The 19252-nt window shown below is 41.9% G+C and overlaps 1 protein-coding gene across 3 annotated transcripts in view; it reads left to right on the forward strand.

Moving 5' to 3' along the window:
- Positions 1-19252, forward strand: part of dennd1b (DENN/MADD domain containing 1B) — a 105068-nt gene that overhangs the window by 41752 nt on the left and 44064 nt on the right. For 2 of the 3 annotated variants that reach the window (XM_051377386.1, XM_051377385.1), the window contains exons 6-10: positions 3858-3927; positions 5833-5913; positions 7211-7270; positions 10919-10972; positions 11594-11704. In XM_051377386.1, the coding sequence (XP_051233346.1) occupies positions 3858-3927; positions 5833-5913; positions 7211-7270; positions 10919-10972; positions 11594-11704 (376 nt within the window). The remainder of the gene's footprint in view (positions 1-3857; positions 3928-5832; positions 5914-7210; positions 7271-10918; positions 10973-11593; positions 11705-19252) is intronic. The other variant, XM_051377387.1, reaches the window with a different exon arrangement.

The raw sequence follows: 19252 nt of genomic DNA on the forward strand, positions 1-19252 counted from the left end.
TTATAATAAAATAATGTATAGAAAGTTTTTTTTTGTTAATTTGAAATTGTTTGTGTGCTCCCCAGTTATGATGTTCTTTATTTATTTTTTTTAATCTTTTTCGTCTTCTCAAGATCGGATAAGTAAAAACATTCTAAAACATGAAAACATTTTTGATATTTCGTCGAGGAAATGTCCTAATTTAGTTCCTGCGTACAAGGTCCGTGGTCAAGTGTTTATTTTCTTTGTTTATTATTCTTTAAACTGTTTTTCATTGTACTATATTAGTTATGCAAGACAGTATTAAGGACATGACAGCAGATTGCTTATGTTAATAAAAAAAAAGATAACCAAAGAAAACCGGAAAAATAAAGATAATGGTAGTTTTATTTTAAATAATTATTAGTTCAAATGTGTCTTGTTAAAATCTAAAGCAGGAGCAGCACTAGTTTATTTTTGTTTAATCTCCAATTTCCAATGGATATAAAATAAAAGTAATTAAAACAGTTTGCGTCTCTGTGATTGTTGAAGTGCTGGGACCGTAAAATTGTCACCTCTGCTTACAGGAGGAAGTGCCATAATGAGCAGGACAGTTTTATGTGGACAGCCCTTTGTAGTCTCATTGCTAAAGCCGTGGCCGAAAGGGCAATGCTCCATTCAGGCATAACCTCAAGAGAGAGAGAGAGAGAAAAAACAACACAAAAAAAGAAAATATAACCTGATCTATTTTATACTGTTATTCCCCGTCTTCTCACGTTCTTTGTCTCTCACATTTAAAGGATTTTCAGTTGAACACGTGAGTAATTTGGAGATGAAAAACGTGGATTTCCTCAGTTTCATTTAATGGCTGCGGCTTAGGGATACATTTTAGGGACTGCATTGCTCCAGTTAGTGGTCACTTAGTGGGTCGCCGGAGGACACTTCCTTCCCTGTACTTAACCCCTAACCCGAGAAAGTAAAGGTGTAATGAAATCTTCCACTGAGCCGTCTACAAAGTGTAAGATGACTTACGATTACAGGTGCCTGTGCATTAAAGGAGATTTAAGACTCATCTACGAAACAGGAATAAGTGTCATGCTTTGCACCCAACAGGTAGTTTATGGCAGCAAAAAAGGGCTGATATAAGTGCTCCACACACCTTCACCCCTGAGGTGCATAGATAAAATGTAGGAGTCCAAGATATTTGCAGATTTTGTAAATGGTTTGTTTTATTTCACTCTAGATTTTTTTCTTGATATTTCAGCCACATTTGTTTTCGTCTGTGATCCTATCCATAATAGCATAATTGTAAGTTCCAGAGGCACTTCCATGGCCCTGTCTTCTGTTACATATTTCCGTTCTGTGAGGTGGTCTGAGCCTGGGATGGAGAGCACGACGGGCTGTGAGTGGGCCGCAGATTAACTGGTTCATTCTTTGAGTACATGGCACTTTGAGAAGACATGTGTTTAAAATGGCAGGAGAGATTGCGGGGGCCCCCACGCACTGAGCACTCTGGTGATGGATGCCTCTCTCTCTATCGGAGGATTTGCGAAGCACAAACAGATCTGAGCAATGAACTGTGACGAGTAGGAGTATCTCTCTAAGCTTTCCAAACTTTAACTTTACATCAACAGAGAGAGCAGAGTGGCGGAGGGGAGGGCGATAAGTAGAACAAAACAATGTATCTTTAAGTTATATTCATTCTATTGCATTAGAATAAAGCATAAAAACCCATTACCTATTGTTGGAGGATGTTAGAAGAATATTGATAATTTGTGGTTGGCTGCCTTTGCCAGTGATCATGCGTTTTCCTCTTAAACAAAGGATTTACAGCACCTTGGTGTAGGAGTGTAATGACTGTGAGATCTGTGAGGCCTGACGGCTGCTCTGACAGCGAGACTCCTATTTACATCCCCTTCAACTGTGAAAAATGAAGGATTAATGTCCAGAAGCCTGGCTTTTTAAACAGGAGGCATACAAGAGGCAGATAATACAAAGGCTTTGTTCTCCCCCTTAGTCATTATATCAGACTGAACTTTTTGTATAATGCTCTAATGTAAACTGACCCCATATGCAGATATTTGGGTTGTATGCTGTTTGACTTGGCAGAAATAGGTCTTCAGGTTGATATCCGGTCAGCATGTGAATTAACATATGCGTGTTTGATTTAGCTTCTCCTGCGAGTGTGACCTGATTGCGGTAAATCTTCACACAGACGTCAAAATATTGGCATGTTAAGAAGCTGATTGTTTCAGACTAATGGTCACTCAACCTCTCTGATTGGTGCGCTTGGCTGCACTTCTCCGGGAAGGCGGCCTGTCATTGGCCCCTTGCGGATTTAGCGATATGAAAATTTGCATTAGGTTCACTTTATTGTTTTCTTGTTGTCTGTTAATTCCAGTCTACAGAGCAGCCAGTGACCCATGCCCTGGAAGCTCCTCAGTCTCCAGCCAACTGCCTGAGCAGGACTTCACTGCCTTATAAACTCACACACTATGAAAGCTTCACTTATTTATTCATTCATTTATTATTATGTAACTAAAAATCTGCAAGCTCTTTGTCAGATTTTTTATTTGAATTAGACTATTATCTTAATGATTTATATTTAACCCTGTTAAATACATGAATTTGGTGAGCAAATAAGAACCCACTTTTGATTCATTGGCTCATTTGGCCACTAATTTATTTTTCAACCCCTGCGTCCAGGCAAGTTAATGAAGCATTAATGGGAGGTTCTGTTTATTTCATTGCAATGCTAAGAAGTCCTTATCTAGAATCATTATTCATGCAGTGTTCAAAACTGCATGTTAAAACCGCAAACTAAATAAAAATTCAATACCTTGATAGGACACCATGTTTTTATTATTTGATTGCATAACATTAAATGAACTGAGTCCTCACAGCTTTTATGCCAAAAGAAAATGTTGGCCATCTTCCACTTAGAAAGCAAGTCGACTTGGCCAAGAAAATGTCAACTTTGTAAAGAAAGCCATGCTGCAGATGCTTTTAGCTTATGGTGGGTGTACTTAGTGATTAGCTTTAACACAAACACTGCAGTATAAATTATTGTGAGCTTGTTAATGAATTTATTTATTTTACAGTAATTGCATAAGGCAAAGATTTTTTTTTTTTTTTTTTTATACATGTGAAGGGCATAAAAAGAAGCACAGAGAGGGGCAGAAGAAGGAGGAGGTGGAAAAGGGGGGAGCCAGGAGGCATCTTGGGCTGCATTTTTGTTAAGCCTGTGCATCTGTGAGCAGCATGCTTGTAAACCATAGCATCCCTCCGCATCACATGAAAGCTATGGTGGTTCTTTGTTAAAGAATCTAAAATCCATTGTTTTTTTCTTCTTCTACCTTCCCCTCATATTGGCTTAAAGAGCAGACATGACAGGAATTCTTAGCATGCGGAGGGCCCTGGGTACGAAGAATGTCATAATAGGGACTAGATAGCATTTACTTTCTTTTTCAGTACAACAATGACTCTGCGCTCTGGAGTAGCTGTAACTGGGAACACAACCCGTTATCAATGTCCTGTATGCATATGATCTTTAAGCAATAGGTCACTGGCAGTAGCCTGTGTACACAAACACACACACAATAATACTGCAATGCTATTCATAAGAAACTCAGCACTGTTTAAATTTATACGGTCCAGCAGATTGTGAAATTATTTATAGACATTGTGACAGGCAAAGACAGAGTCACATCACATAAAAAACTTTATAGGAGACTGTATTTCTCGACATTTGTCATTCTTTTAAATACCGCAATAATGCAGACCCTGTGATGATAAATACTGATCTGCTTTGATTCAGCACACCCTGTTTGTTTATTGTAGAATATGATAAAATGAATTAAAACATGTCTATTAATACACTGTCTCTCTTACCCTTTCAGTTATCTACCATGGTTTGAAATCTACTACAAGTTGCTGAATACTCTGGCAGACTACCTAACGAAACAACAGGTAATCACCTCTTTCTGATGTATCAGCTATTTCAGATTTTTACGTATACGATACAAGGTGCCTTGCACGTAAGTACTTTGCATGAAAAATAAGACATGGTGGTTTGATTTGACTGAGAAACAAGCACACAGTTTATTGTTTTTGAAACTGTAACTGTGGTAAGATATTTTCCTCCATTCTGTTCTTGTGCATGCTGCATGTTGTCTTTTGTGTGCAAGTTTTGTTCGCCGTCTTGGGTTCGACTTGGCTCCTGTTGTTAGCAGCAACAATGTTGACATTTCACAGACCAAACGCTGATCTGACACTAGAAGTTATTCCTGATGATTTACTGGAAAACAAATCGTTAAGAAAAAAAAAAAAAAAACCACACACACACACACACACACACACACACACACACACACACACACACACACACACACACACACACACACACACACACACATCCAAACATACACACAAATGTTCACACTTCACAAAAGTCTTTTCCCCTGACTATTCACTGCATTGTACTAGCAAAGGGAGGGAAATGTAAAATATGCAACAAAACTGTGGAGATGTGCAGCGTCTAGCACAGAGGGTGTAGGTGATGTTCCCATGTTTTGACTGAAGAGAGAGGAAGAAGGAGGGAGGAAGGCACAGCAAGGGAGAGATGCAGAGCTTTGGGACCGCTTTCAGTTGTCATGTAGTCACTACTCCTTCCACGACCCTTAGAGAGCAATGATCAGGACAGAGAGCCTTGCTTAAAGTAGACAATTACAAATGCGTCACATAAACAGTCAAAACACACACACACACACACACACACACACACACACACACACACACACACACACACACACACACACACACACACTTCTGTGATTGAAAGGAATTCAGCAGGATCGTCTTATATAGGGAGAGGCAGACAAGTAAGATAGGACAGTTTTGAGTGTGAGGAAGAGAGAGACAGAAAGATTGCTGGAAATCCTGGGTGACTGAAGTGTTAGTGTGCATGATTTGGTTTCTATTTACCCCGCTGTCCGTTCCAGGCGAGAGGGAGATGTTGACAGACGAGGGAAGACAGAAGAGCGATGAGGGTTTAAGGCGAGGGGTAAATGAACTGTTTCCCCAGGCCGTGTTGCTGACCATGCGTGTGAGCATTGAGCCTCTCATGACAGGAGGCTGTTCGATTGCACACACCCTAACACCCCTCCCTCCCACCCTTCCCCTTCTCTTACTGTATACTGCCGCCCATTCCTCTCGAGTTTCTATTTCTCTCTGGCTTGCCCATGCATACACGCACACACGTGCACATTTCCTCAAACAAGCAACGGCTCGTGGCCAAAACCAAAACAAAGTTCCTTGAGAGGACGAGCATAAAAAGAATGAAAAACAAACAATACCCAACCTCTGTGTTCACATCAGTTCACATAAATAAGTTCACATAAGAACAAGTTGCAAACTGTCCCCATCAGTTCTCCAGCGAGAGGCCCGAGAGTGTAAATAGCAGTCTTGTCCTGGAGCTCATAAATGCTGGAAGAGTAATCTCGGGGCCTGTTCTGTGGTCGAGCTAGCTCTCCGACGGCTTCTTAAAGCCCCTGTCTTTGGAGCGGGGACCCCTGCTTAATTACTGACAGCCCGCTCTCGGCCGTAAATCAGCACTGCAGGATAATAAGCGTCTGCAGCCCTACACTCAGCCGTCTTTTAACCTCACCAATGCTCGTTAAACATATGTCAGTCGGATGTTTTGGAGCCCTTCAGGCCTCGCTGCAGGATTGCCCTCTGGTCTGCAGCAGCGCCTGTCCCAGCACTGTTGTTAAGATTGACACATAACTCGTGACATCAACAAAACTAGTAAATAAAATTCATGTGTCCTATGTTTTTTTATGTCTTCTTCTTTTGTTGTTTGTTTCTCTCCCTCAGGAAAATGACTTGAATGACATGCTGAATTCTCTCTATGATCTGCCTGTGCCAAAGCCCTTCACGCCAGTCAACCTGAGTGTGGTAGGTATAGATCTCATATTCCCCCTTATCAGAGGCAAGACAGCTGAGAGTAGAGGTAGAAAGAGGGAGAGAGGGACAGGTAGGTTACTGTAGTACTGTGTTGCATCAGGAAGGAGACTGCAGAAAAGAAGATAAGAGCTGGACCAAGTAGTTAAAAGTAGAGCAAGAGACATTAAGGGCAAAATGTATAATAGAAAGAAGTGGAGACATGGAGGGAGGGATAATGAGAACTAAATTGAAATTGACGCAAAGGCAATGGGAGTAGACAAAGATGGCATAAAAACAGACAGAAAGAAAAAGGGCAGACAGGCAGAAACGGGGAGAGATTGACAAAGTCTAGAGGTTGAAATGAACGAGATAAACGAGAGAACGACAGAGCCGACTGAAAGCGGATAGCAAGAGGGAGGTTAAGATACACTAGGTAGGAACAGAGAGACACAGAGAGCCGTGGACTGACACTCTGTTTGGAGACAAGAAGTGGCGCTAACAGGTTTTATGTGTGATAAGCCCGAGCTGGACATGTTTAAACTTGAAGGGTCCTTTCACAACTCGTCATGTCTCCTGCTTATCAAAAACTGAAATGGCTTAACGAGCCCAGGTCGTTCAAAGTTGGCCTGTGTTTGTGTTAACTCTGACACAATCTCTCCCTGTGTGTTTCCAGCTCCTACATAAAACACTTGCTCTTAAACAGTTTTTGCTCCCATAAGCCTGGCCGATATAAGCAGAATGTAATGGTTTTCAGTGGGATAATGTTTTGTTCACTAATATCTCTATTTTTGAGTTGTTTAGACTCCACACCGTAATGGGATCAAAAGAGTTTCAGCCTTTGTCCTTGAAGACTCCTTTTTTTGGACCAATTAAACAAGCAACTCTGGGTCTTTTCTGCGGCATTGGTCTCAGAAGGATACACATCTAATTATACAGATGAATTTAAAATATAACAAGACTAATACGAAGTAATCAATATATATATATATGAAGGTAACCAGGTCAATTAAGATTCCTTGTGATTTACTTTTTCTTTGTGTGAGTTTTTTTTTCTTTTTTTTTAACACCAGCCGAATAAAATCTTTTCATCTGAACCTCAGAGCTTTATTGGAAAAGAAGCCCCGGAGAACAGAGGTGATAGCTTCATCTCTTTTCTGGAGAAGCCACTAGTTTGATATTTAATTGATGAAGCAGAATTATTCCCTAAAAGAGTGGTTTTTGTTTTATCATGGCAGCCAAGAAGAAGGATCATTGTCCCCTTTCATGTGTGAACCCTGTTTTGTTCTCTCTCCCTCTCTCATTGTGCAAGAATGAGCAGTTGTATATTGCCACTGGGCAAGTACTGAGAGATCGGCGAAGCACGGAGCCGGTGAGTGGAGGGGAATGAGTGAACGGCAGAAACGGGAGGAGGGAAGGAGGCTGCTGTGAAATATGAAACCGCTGCTGCACTAATCGCATGGGAGCCACGGCTTTCCAATTTGGCCAAATAAGCTGCGCTATCTTTTTAAATATAACAAAAACAAACTATCCTGGGCCTTGGTGTATGTTTCTTCTCCTCTGGAAAACAATCAAACTTTGTAAATGATTAATGCCATTCCACCCTGCTATATTCTCTCTCTGAATATCAAAAGTTTTGTTTTCCCTCTCTATGTTTAAAGCAAAGGCAATTGTGCTCAAAAAATCTCCTTGATGCCTTTCCAGTTAACCCACTTTCAATGTTTTTATATAAACATGTCTTCGAAAGAACAAGAAAAAAGCAGATAAGCAAGCAAACAGCCAATGAAAGCCTGGGTTGAGTTGAGGAGCATGGCTTGTGATTATCACAATGACATGAATTTGTAGACCATCGGGGAAACATTATTTAGCACACAGAGCACAGGAAAAGAAAGAGAGAGATCTGCAGTATACTGTAGTTGATGTATGTGTGGTGATGGGGGTTGTCCTGTGCCTTAGAGGTATTGCCTCAAGCACCTGATCTTAGATTACAACTTATTTGTTTAGTTACAATTGCTCTTTCATTTTGTTTCAGTTATTCTATAACTACTCTTTTTTTTTTTTTTTAGACGACAATGAATAGGCTTCCCTTCCCACAGTATTGTTTACACAGATAACTAGGGAGGAAAGATTTTTTAAATCCACTTGCGCAGCAGCTGAGAGATTATAGGCAATTTAGCATTAAGCTTAATGTAAAGAGAAAAAAACAGGTCAGAAATACAGTGGAAACAGAATTTAGCTCAGAATTCAACCTCATTGCATACCAGTGTGAGAGTTACCCAGGTATATCATATAAACCGTTAACTTTTTGAATAATTTTACAACACTGTAAAACTGAAAAGCCCCTTTTAAATTGAGCTTATTAAAAATATGTAGCTCAGTTTTAGGAAAGAGCTCCTTTCCACAAAAGAGACAAAGATAAGTGAGGTGTGTGATGATTTTAGTAATCACTTGTATAGCAGCAGTAATTGTTTCACAGTAAACCATTAGCTGTAATGCTAACTAGCCTACCTCTGCTTCTCAGCGACAGTATAACCAGGCAGTTTTCTTCCCTTTTACTTACTGGCAAAAAGCACACAGTAAATAAAATAACTGGTTTCTCATATTTTTAATATAAAAGTTACTTCTATAAAAAAGTAACAAAGTTTCGTTATTGCAAAGACCTTTAACTGCCATGTCAAAAAATATATTTTGGTCTGCTGTATTTCAAAATAATCTTTTGTTATATTTGTTGAAATTCTCTTTACATCACAACAGAAAACAATAAATTAAATGCTCTGGGGGAAAAAAATCTATGGCTGTCGCATCCCTGTTCTCAGCCTACCTGCGTGCACTTATTGGGCATGAAAATGCGTTTTGGGCGGATAGGCTTCAGAATTGGCTTCAGAATTTTTTTCTGTTGGATACTTCCAAACTCTGCTTCTTACTAGTTTCTCCAATGTTACGTACCCTAGTTTTTTGGGGGGATGGTGGGGTGGTGGGGTGGGGTGCTTTTCTTAGTTAGGACAAGTCAAAATTGTCAGAAAAGAGGGAGAAAGAGGGGATGATGGGTACAAGCTCTCAGCCTTGGTACCTGGGGTGCCAGCTCTACCAGGTGAGCTACCAGGGTGCCCCACATACTCTTTAAGGTGTAATGATAATTACTGTAATGCAAAATGTGCATAAAAATATGTCTGTAGTAATTCAAACATTAAACATTAAAACAAATTCACTTAACATAAAGAAGAGGGCGTAGGAGTTGACTAATGGTCTGCTAATGCTCAGATACTGTATCTTTTGCCCATAAAAAAAAAAAAAAACCACAAAAGGCAAAGCCTTGGATGTTGGTTCCAGTTTATTTGTTGTGCTGTATATTCATCTCCTCTAAGCTTCGCTCGACTACAACAATGACCCTCCTCTGGGAATATGACAATTGTTTACTCATGACAATTGTTTTCACATTTTTCACAGTTAATACACGAGCACTTAGGGAGTGAAATATTTTAGTTTGTTTTACATTAAACTAAATGTTCCAGTGTCAACCACGAAAAAAAAAACCGAAGTGGGTCTGTGTTGCCCTTGCTTTGTCTTCATCATTACACTCTGTTAATGTTTTATTTGCTCAAATGCTGTCACTTAAGACTAATTAGCATCCGTCTTTTTACGGGTGGTAATGGAATTTTTTGCAGTTGATAGAAATTTCCCACTGCTCAATGAATATAACATTTAGGGAAATTTTCGTGTCAGGCGCCAGAACAATAATGACCAGCAGGACTTTATGTAGTGAAATGTGCTCACAGCTAAATTTTGTAGTTTTTGGACAAAGTTGAACCAGTGGTTAACCCAGCATCGTTCAAAATGGTACAAAATTAAGTCAAATTGTTTAGTCTTCATGACACGTAAAGCTGATCTTTTTCCATTGTTGTGCAATATTTTTAGTGTCTGGTTGTGATGGGCTTTCTCTCTTCTCTTGTTTTCTCATGTCTCTATAATTGGAGTCGTTTTTCTTTCTTGGTGGTGACTTTTGCCTGGGTTGCTGATTTTGAATGGCTCCTCTAATGTTGGCATACTCTCAGTCGTGTTGTTTGTTATGTAATATATTACTGGTCTTGAATGTTTTGCATTTCATTGCATTGCTCAGGTGCTGGACGTCATTCTTCCTGCCACAGACGCTACAAATTCAATAATTTCTGACACTGACTGTTTAGCCTGACATTATTTGTTAGATGATTTGTAAAAACACGTAAACAGCAGGCATGTTTAAACACTGTGAAGTCTTAAAACTTTAATATTACACGCGTTCACAGTGTGAGAGAGTCTACTGCCACAGTAAATTTAAGCAAAGACCTGCAACAGATGGTCATGTTAGGCCTAGAGAAATGAAGGTGCACTAAAGATACTGTGTGTGTGTGTGTGTGTGTGTGTGTGTGTGTGTGTGTGTGTGTGTGTGTGTGTGTGTGTGTGTGTGTGTGTGTGTGTGTGTGTGTGTGTGTGTGTGTGTGTGTGTGTGTGTGTGTGTGTGTGTGTGTCACAGTAGTGTTTCAGTTGGTGGTTTGTCTACCTGTCTCCAAACAGCACCTCTCTCAGGCCCCTTTGATCTGAACACTGAACCTGCCCTGCTCTCCCAAAGTGAGACAGGCAGCCTTGTGATCCTTTAAACAACCTGTGTGTGTGTGTGTCTGTGTGGATGCACACGTGCGTTCATGTGCACGTATACTTTTGTCTGTGTGTTGGTGCTCCGCAGGCCTATTTAATGCTTAAATAAAGACTCAGTTTTCCACCGAAGACATCACCCCAGTCTGTGTCTATGGGGAGCTGAGCTGCTACTGAGCTTTCTCTGTTCTGTAGGCCTGATAAAAGCATTGCCACAGTTCAGACACCAGCTCAGCAATTCATATAGACAGAGCTGAAGATGAGCCATAAATCATAGAACAAAGTGAACGGCCTTTCCCCCCCTTCTTCCCCTCATTCTCTTCTGTGTGAGTGGTATGCTTCACTTGTGACCTTCTCTCTTCTTTCTCCCGCATGTTTGTGTTTTTCGCAGCACTCCTACTTCATCGCCCCGGATATCAATGGACTGCCAACGATCCCTGAAAGTGTAAGTATTCATGGAAAAAGAAAAGAAAAGAGACAAGAGGAGATAAAGAGAGATCCCTCTCTTCTGGAAACATGTCTGTCTCTAATCGTTTTTAATCAGATACACTTGTCACCTTTTGAAATTATTGCATCATCCTCTTGTTTTAGTTTTATCTCCTGTGGTGCTTGTACTTTTAATGCTGAAGTTCAGTGATTGCCATGGGTATTAGAGGATTCAAACTGAACACATGTTCTTTGTTGATTTTGTATTCGAATTGTAGCTCAAGTAGAGCATCCCAAGTCTCTATTGCAGGCTACATCGGATGAAAACAGTAATCAATCTGACGTATTTAAGCATCATTAATTGATATGTTAACTATTTTCCAGACATGACTACATCAGATGGATCAAAGGCACAAATGTCATTTGAATCTGTATTTCTTATGAATTTACTTTTGCTGCAAAACAATATGCACAGAGATGGGGAGTCCAAGTCATTTTTCAGCCTGTATAGCATGTCTCTCTTCGTGGCACACTCTGGCACTCTCACAGTCTGTAGCATTGACACTTTCTACTGTAAGCAAGTTGTGCAAGGACAGTTTGTTATGTACCTGCATATCCTTCTGTTCCTGTCTATCTCCAGAGGAACCTGACAGAGTACTTTGTGGCTGTGGACGTCAACAACATGCTCCAGCTCTACGCCAGTATGCTGCATGAGCGGCGCATCATCATTACCTCAAGCAAGCTTAGCACTGTGAGTCCATTCCCTCCAAGTCAGTCTCTCAGCTGCAGTCAGTTATCAGCTCTGTCCTGTCAGGCACAAGGGGAAAATAGGTTAGAAAACAGTTGAAGTACTGCAACCACTTGAAGGACGAGTTTCCTAGATATATATTTCAAGTTAAGGGGAAGCTTTTAGTTGTAAATGTTAAGCTTTATGTTTTATTACGTCATGTTAGATAATGTGTTATCTATTCTTTGATTCTTGTAGGCTATCTGACTTTAATCTGAAAAATTATATCATGATCTGAGAAAGTGCTACTTTAATTTAGAGTCATAGAGAGTTACTGTTGCTATTTTTGGCTTCATATCAAGACACAGATTTTCCTTCTTAAAAAAGTATATAGCTCAAATATTAGGACTGTTTCTTAGATTGAACATGATTCTCTTCATCAATATTCCAGCAGGATATCAAACCCTAAATAGGGAGATGAGAATATTTATCTGACATGGCTACGCTACTTATACAGAGAGAGTTGGACTGATCTCTCTGAACCCCCCCACCCTTCTTTGCCCGGGCGTCCTGCAGTCAGACAGCCGCACTATCACCACGCTCTGACAAGCTGTGAAATCCACACTAAAGCTGGATTATATTTGACTGTTTGTCTTATAACTGCAGCATATTAATGGCCCAAAAGCCTTAAATTATCTCTTATTACATGTTGTAACTCTCTCACATAATTTAAAGTCCCCTCTGTCTGTCTTTATGAGGGAGGAAATCTCTCTATGTCTTTCTCCCCCTCTTCCTCCCTCTGTTCCTCATTCCATCCCCCCCCCGTTATCTTCGTGGCTGCTGAGGCAGAGCCAAATGTTTATGACAGATGAGATGGGAGAGGGAAGTGATGTCATCCAAGTCCTATCTGTATCTGTAGTGTAGCTGGTCCTGCCTTGGTATCTACAAGGCTGCAGAACACTGAACAGCCGGAGGGGCCTGTGGTGGTGATGGGTGCTGGAGGGAATGGTTCCCAAGGTCTCCCATAGGAGCTATAATCAGGAAGAGCTGTAAAAATTACCCAGCCCTCAGAGAATTTCACCTGTCTCCCCTCAGCTCCTCAGACCAGCAGCACCTCCGCTCAGGGTTTAGGCTGCACACGGTGCTGTGACACAAGAGTTACACGATGTAAATTATCAGACTCAAGGGTGAAGGTGTTTTTCTTTTTAGCAGGAAGAGGGGGGTGAAGGTGATTTTTGTCTGTGATTTACAGTTTTCTGCAGCCTGGAGACTAATCTTGGCTTGTTTTTTTTGTTTTTTTTTTTCACAAATTTATGCCGACAGAATTTTTTAAGAGCCTCCACATCAGACCTTTACCTCTGTAAGCCTTTTATCCTCTGCAATCCTTCATCCACTCATCTGTCTATCTATCCATCCATCTTCCTCAGGGAGAGGTTTGGTAGCGATGTATGTCAGGCACTGTAGTACAAAGGTATTTTTCACATCTCCACTGGGATTACTAGCTGGCCTGATGTTATTACTGCTCCTGTGATGCGTTATTTTTTGCTGTTGCGTAGCTTGACCTCCTAGTTCAAGTGGGAATGGCTGCCATGATTCTTGAAGCCAGCTATCTACGTGTATATACTTAACTGCAAAGAGCCCAGCTCATTATCCACACCACTGTCTCATGATCAAATATCTTAAAGGATGGGAAATATATAATTAATGTCAGAGTTTGTCAAAATGTTTGTTTAAGTGAGTGTTAGCAGTCACTGGATGGACAGGTAATATTTCTATAGTCTGCTTGCCACAGATAGACAATGTACGAGAGAAGGTATTGTTAGTAACATCGTTAGTACCATCCAGCTGCTTTTCACCACCTCCGCCTGTCCAGCCTCTCAGCCAAGCAAAGAGAAACAGGGAATAGAAAGTGAAAAGAGAGAGAGAAAGACACACACACACTTACACACATATATACTACATTTATTCTGCCTGCTCTAGGTGCTGCCTCTGTTAAAGCCCCCGGTGAACCCAGTGTGTCAGTCTGCCGGTACATGGCCAGCGCGTCTCGCAAGCAGCCAACAGCAAAGGAATAAATCATGATCTTACAACAATGCGTCAGTTGACTTATTGCTGTTTCGTGACCGGAGGTGAATGGTACCACTGTTTTAAAAGGCCGTTCGGCGGTGGCGCAGGGGCGGGAGCCAGCCGAGCGTGCAGCCTTGTCATAGGGCCGTATAATAGGGCTGCATCGGCCCTTCCTCTAACTAGTCAGTTGGGAGGACCCCCACCACCATCGCCCCACCACCCTCCGTGTCTTTCATCTGCCGAGGCCCCCCAGCTCTCGAGCCCAGCCTCTGCCCTGCCTATCGCCCAAACTCACACAGCCCGGCCCCAGCACCGGCTGACAGCAGCCCTCTCATCAGCCTGTCAGGCCTATGCTAACAAGGAGCTATCCATCCACCATGCCCTAGAGTGCCAGCTGTCTCTCTGTTTCCTGCCTTTTCTTCTGTTGTTCTTCTCTCTTTCCCTGACTTCTCTCTGTCTCTCTACTTTTCTCTCTATCTTAGTTATTCTTCCTCACTGACATATTATTTTCTGTCCATCTGTCTCTCACTCACCCTGGCTACACCTCTCTTTCTCTCTGACTTTGCCTCCCTGTTCCAGGGTGTCTTAATGCGTCTCTCTGTTGTTGGGCATCTGCAGAACATCGGGACATCCTCCCCCTTCCTTCCCCTCCTTCCCCTCAATAGACTTATCTCAGCCCCATGCCATGTGTCTGACTTAACGTGTGTGTTGTGCCGCTGTGACCACATATGTGCATGTTGTGGGTGTTTGTGTCTCTTTTGCATGCATCTGTTTGTGTGTCTTCTGCACTAACAGGTGTTTGTACCTTATGTCTTATGTCTTTCTGTGAGAGAGTCAGTGACTGTGTGCATGTGTGGGAGGCCTGGCGTTAGCTGTTACCTGTGTCGTCCCGCGTGCCCTCTCTCTCTCTCCCTGTGCCACCTACTTGTTTGTGGCACACCTGCGTTGTGCCGGGCCTGACACCGGCGTTTGTCAACAGAGGGAGAAGCGGAGCGCGGGTAATTGGTGACTTACTCTATGCAGGGGAGGGAGGAGGGAAAGGCTAAAACAGCGATAAGTCAACAAGAGAAACGAGGGAGAGGTGGCAATGGACAGAAGGACAGCAGGAGGAGAGATGGAAAACAGAATAAGAAATGAGGAATTGGGATGAAAATGAGGCGGTGAAAGAAGAAGAGAGGGTTGAATTTGGAGAGTGCGTAGGGACAGAGTTGGAAGGGAAGGCTGGTGGAGGGGAAATGAGTGTTTGAGGCTGGTGTGAAGAGGTCAAGAGCGACTCTGTTGATACCATTCCTCCTGTCAAATTGAATCACATTGCCTGCAGCAGCAGCTATTTGTCTCATACTCCGCTCTCACTGCAATTTAACATGTACGATAGGTTCCCTCATCCAAGAGTATGTAAGCAGAGGGAATAAGTGTTATGAGGCCAGTAAAATGGCTAATTCTCCATTACACTGCCCCACACTGCACTGCATGTAGGCCCCCACAGTAGCAGTGTCTCCATTTTCTGTCTGTGTTTCACTTCAACGTGTCCAATTTCTCAGGTAAAGAGGAATGGTGTGGGTGGAAACACACTGCTTACTAACAGTCTGAGTTCCACTGTTGAGAAGATCTGGTGGGTCCTGCTCTTTAAGGAAACATCACTATCCAAGGGTTGCGCTGCTGTTCAGGCACATAGAGGGACGAGTTCATCTGAATATGATGATGTATGAATATGGAGAGATGCTTGATGGCTTGTGAGACGTAAGAAGAGTTTAGGTCACTGCCCAAATGTAAAAAAAAACAAAAAACATTTATTTTTTGTTTTGAGTGAGTCTAAAAAAAAAAAAAATTCCTGCAGAAAAAAACATTAGCTGTATCCCTATTCCATACTACATACTAATTCTAAGCAGGTTTAACAGGGACACAATTAAGTATATCAAACAAGTGTGCATACAACAAAACCCCACATGTTTTTTGAGTGGGCTGTTGATGGACATTATTGTCCCACAATGCAATGCACAAAGGAAATGGAGGAGCTGCTGACAGCTGGAAAATATTAAAACAAATTGTAGACGGTGGTAAAACAGCTCTGTGAACACAACAGAAAACAAAAAATAACTATTAAATCTTTGAAAAACATTTTATGAAGTTTAATTGGCAGTGACATTCCAAAGTTGCAGCTTGATTGACATCAGTGGCACAAACATTGTTTAATCTCCTGTTAGTGTAAAATTATTATGTTGATATGTTTGTATATTAACTGCAAAAACAGTATGCAGACATTTAGTGTGTTCTACTTACTGTATACTGGCAGTATATAGTATGAGAATGGGACACAGTAATTGACTCAGACTCCATTATTGACAAAACTGGTGTGTGACCTCTTAGCTTAGGTTTGTTACTACCTACCTCAAGGTTGCAATGCAGAGTATCTCGCTTTATCTCTTCACTCCACTCTGCCTTCTTCTCCCACTTTCACTTCCTCCTCTTCGTCTCTTTATGTGTCTCTGTCTCTCTCTTTCTGTCTCTGCTTCCTTAAGTCCCATTGAATGGATCTGGGAAAACCACTGTTAGTGTGGGACACTCTCTGTCTCAGCTACGGCGCACTAAGAAAGCTCTCAGGGCAGAACCAAAGACCTTGACTGCTTTTTGAAGCAGGCTGTCGCTGTATAATCGGTTAGCTTCTCTCAGAGGAAGGGGCAACACACACACACGCACACACGCACAGTATGAGAGGCAGGCAGCCCCTCATTACCGGGCAGAGCCTTGGTCCCTGAGGACTGGACCCAGCACCTAATCCTGTATTTGTTCTTGGGGACTGTATCTGTGATTCTCCATTGAATGGAATATTAAGCACCCAGGTCTTTTGTGGAGCGTGTAAGCCATTTGGCTCCACTCATCTATTATTTATCAGCCTGGCAAATATTTTATCAGCCTTAGCCTCTCATGACCCACTCTCATGTGAAAGCCCCCCCTCCCCCCCCGTAAATGAAGTGTAAAAAAAAAAAAAAAAAAAAAAAGAGTGGTACGATTTCTCTTTTTTCCACTTATCTTCCTTTTACTTTTTGCCTCATTCGTTCTAAAACCAGAACAAGGACACAGGGATTTGTATTCAGCTGAATTAGAGAAGCAAATATGTGAACTATTCCTCTGGAGTTCCCTCCAATTTGCCTTATCTCAGGCACACTGCCACCTCCATCGCTTTGGAGATAGCAAATAAAAGAAAACAGAGATCTAGATTTGCTTTATAAATCATTATCTTAGTTTCAGTAACCCTCTCTCCCCTCTCAGCCAACTCCCCCAAGCCAGCCACCCAGCCTGAGAAGAAGAGAGGCAGAGAGAGAGAGACTCCTGTTTTCCCTTTCAACCTGAGAGTAAATCATGCCAGTTGGGGGGCTCACCTTGAGGCCTGGTGGAGATAATTGGAGTTGGTTAGCGAGGTGTTCTGTGCCATTACCTCCTGGTACCAGCGAATGGCTGGGGCTTGTCTCGCTCTCCCAGAGGAGGAATACACTCGCCTGTTGGCTCTCCACTTAGTGTGTGTGTGTGTGTGTGTGTGTGTGTGTGTGTGTGTGTGTGTGTGTGTGTGTGTGTGTGTGTGTGTGTGTGTGTGTGTGTGTGTGTGTGTGTGTGTGTGTGTGTGTGTGTGTGTGTGTGTGTGTGTGTGTGTGTGTGTGTGTGTGTGTGTGAGACACATGCACGTATGTGTGTATGTATATCCGCAGCCGGATTGCTGACCTCTCTTCATCACAATTTAATGGCCCCTTGCCGTCATCGTTTTAGAAAAGAGGGAAGGGCGTGATGATTTTGATAGTAGCTCTTCCACCAAGTGCTTCACTTTCACACATTAATATTCATAACATTGATTTATTTTCAGAATTAACAAAAAAACAAACAGTTTGCCAGGGAATTAATCCTGACAGGAGCGTGGCATTGTTGTGTTTTATTTGAAGACGGCAGGCAGCGGAAATATGCATATGCAGATACACAGAGCAAGACACCAATTAAATGTTGATTAAGTCCTAACTATTGTGGGACTGCGTGTATGAGAGACTGCACAGAGACAATAAAAAAAGATCATTGCTTCTTTCCAGCAGATATGAAAAATGAATGCAGTTAAAACAAACATGCGGGGGAGGGAGGCACATGGCAAACACACACACACACACTTTTTGTTGTAAGCTTTTCAGATGTCCGGGCTTGATGTTTGGGTGGATTCGGAGGGTGGGGCCCTCTTTTTCTTTCTCTGGCAGCGGTGGTTTTCAGCCGCCAAGCTCCCCCGCTTTTGGCCGGTCAATTGTGACACTGTGTGTGTCAGTGAGCAGGGGGTCTCCTGATAGTTGTGCGTGTGTGTGTGATAGTGTGTGTCCGCTTCACACATTGACTGTGAAGCTGCAGCAGTATAACAGCGGCTGCTGCTCCGGGGTCCCGGTGGTATTGGCCTAGCCCGCAGTCTCTCTTGGCTAACTCATGTTTCATTCTTTGGCAATTTGCCCTAATGAAGTCCCGCAGGAGCCCCTCAGACCTCTGTTCTCTTTCCATATTTAATCATGTTATTTTAATCTGGGGGATGAGCTAACGCCTCTTTCTCCTGCCGTGTCTGTGTGTGTGGGTGTGTGTGTGTGTGTGTGTGTTGCAGGTCATTACTATAGCTGGGTTTTCATGAGATGGGATGTCAAGAGGGGGATGCTGGCTTTAAGACAATGGGAGACAATGACTTTAATTTTATGTGTAATGCTGGTTTGACAATGTAGAGAGCCCCTTTGAAAAAGACTGTCATCTTCATGGGATTGCTTCTCATTATTTGTTAAAAAAAGAGATTATTTTCTCTTTAATTTCTAGGTCATAGTAGTTGGTGTAATTTAGATTTTTATGGTTACTGTCAGCACTGTTTTGGGCTCCTTTTTGTTGCTTTTGTGGAGGTCGCAGCACAATTCTCACTTTGACATTGAGTTGATAAGCAGTTAATTATGAATACTAGGCTTGTGCTTTACCATTCATTTGTGTATAAAGCAGGTTAGGATATAAGCTTTAAATTATTTTCTAATATAAATTTCTTATAGCCAATAGTAATATCACCGCAGCGATGACCCACCACAAATGAATCAATATGGAGGAAACATTGGTTTCATGTTCTCTGTGTGTAAAGCAATATGCCTTTCTTTATGTCGGTCTTTTCAGTACTTTTCTTTTCACCTCCTCATCAATCTCCTCTGCTGTGTTTCTGTCATGGGTTTAAGACAAGTAGTTGATCTCTAGCTTTCAGTCTGTTCTTCTCTTCCTCCAACGATAGCTTGCAGGTCGTGTGTTCATCACAACAACACTAGACATGTCAGTGTACCATGTTCTTTCTGAGGGCTTTTGTTAGTGAGCAAGATTAAAGTCTAACTCAGTGAAATCAAACATACAGTACATTGACACATCACCACAAAGCATCACCACCTTGATCAGACTTCTAGATTTTAAAAACAGGATATTAACACGATGTTGTTTTGAAGGAAATGGAGCTGTGGTTCTCTAGACGTC

The sequence above is a fragment of the Dicentrarchus labrax genome, unplaced genomic scaffold, assembly GCF_905237075.1.
Source record: "Dicentrarchus labrax unplaced genomic scaffold, dlabrax2021, whole genome shotgun sequence".
NCBI lineage: Eukaryota > Metazoa > Chordata > Actinopteri > Moronidae > Dicentrarchus > Dicentrarchus labrax.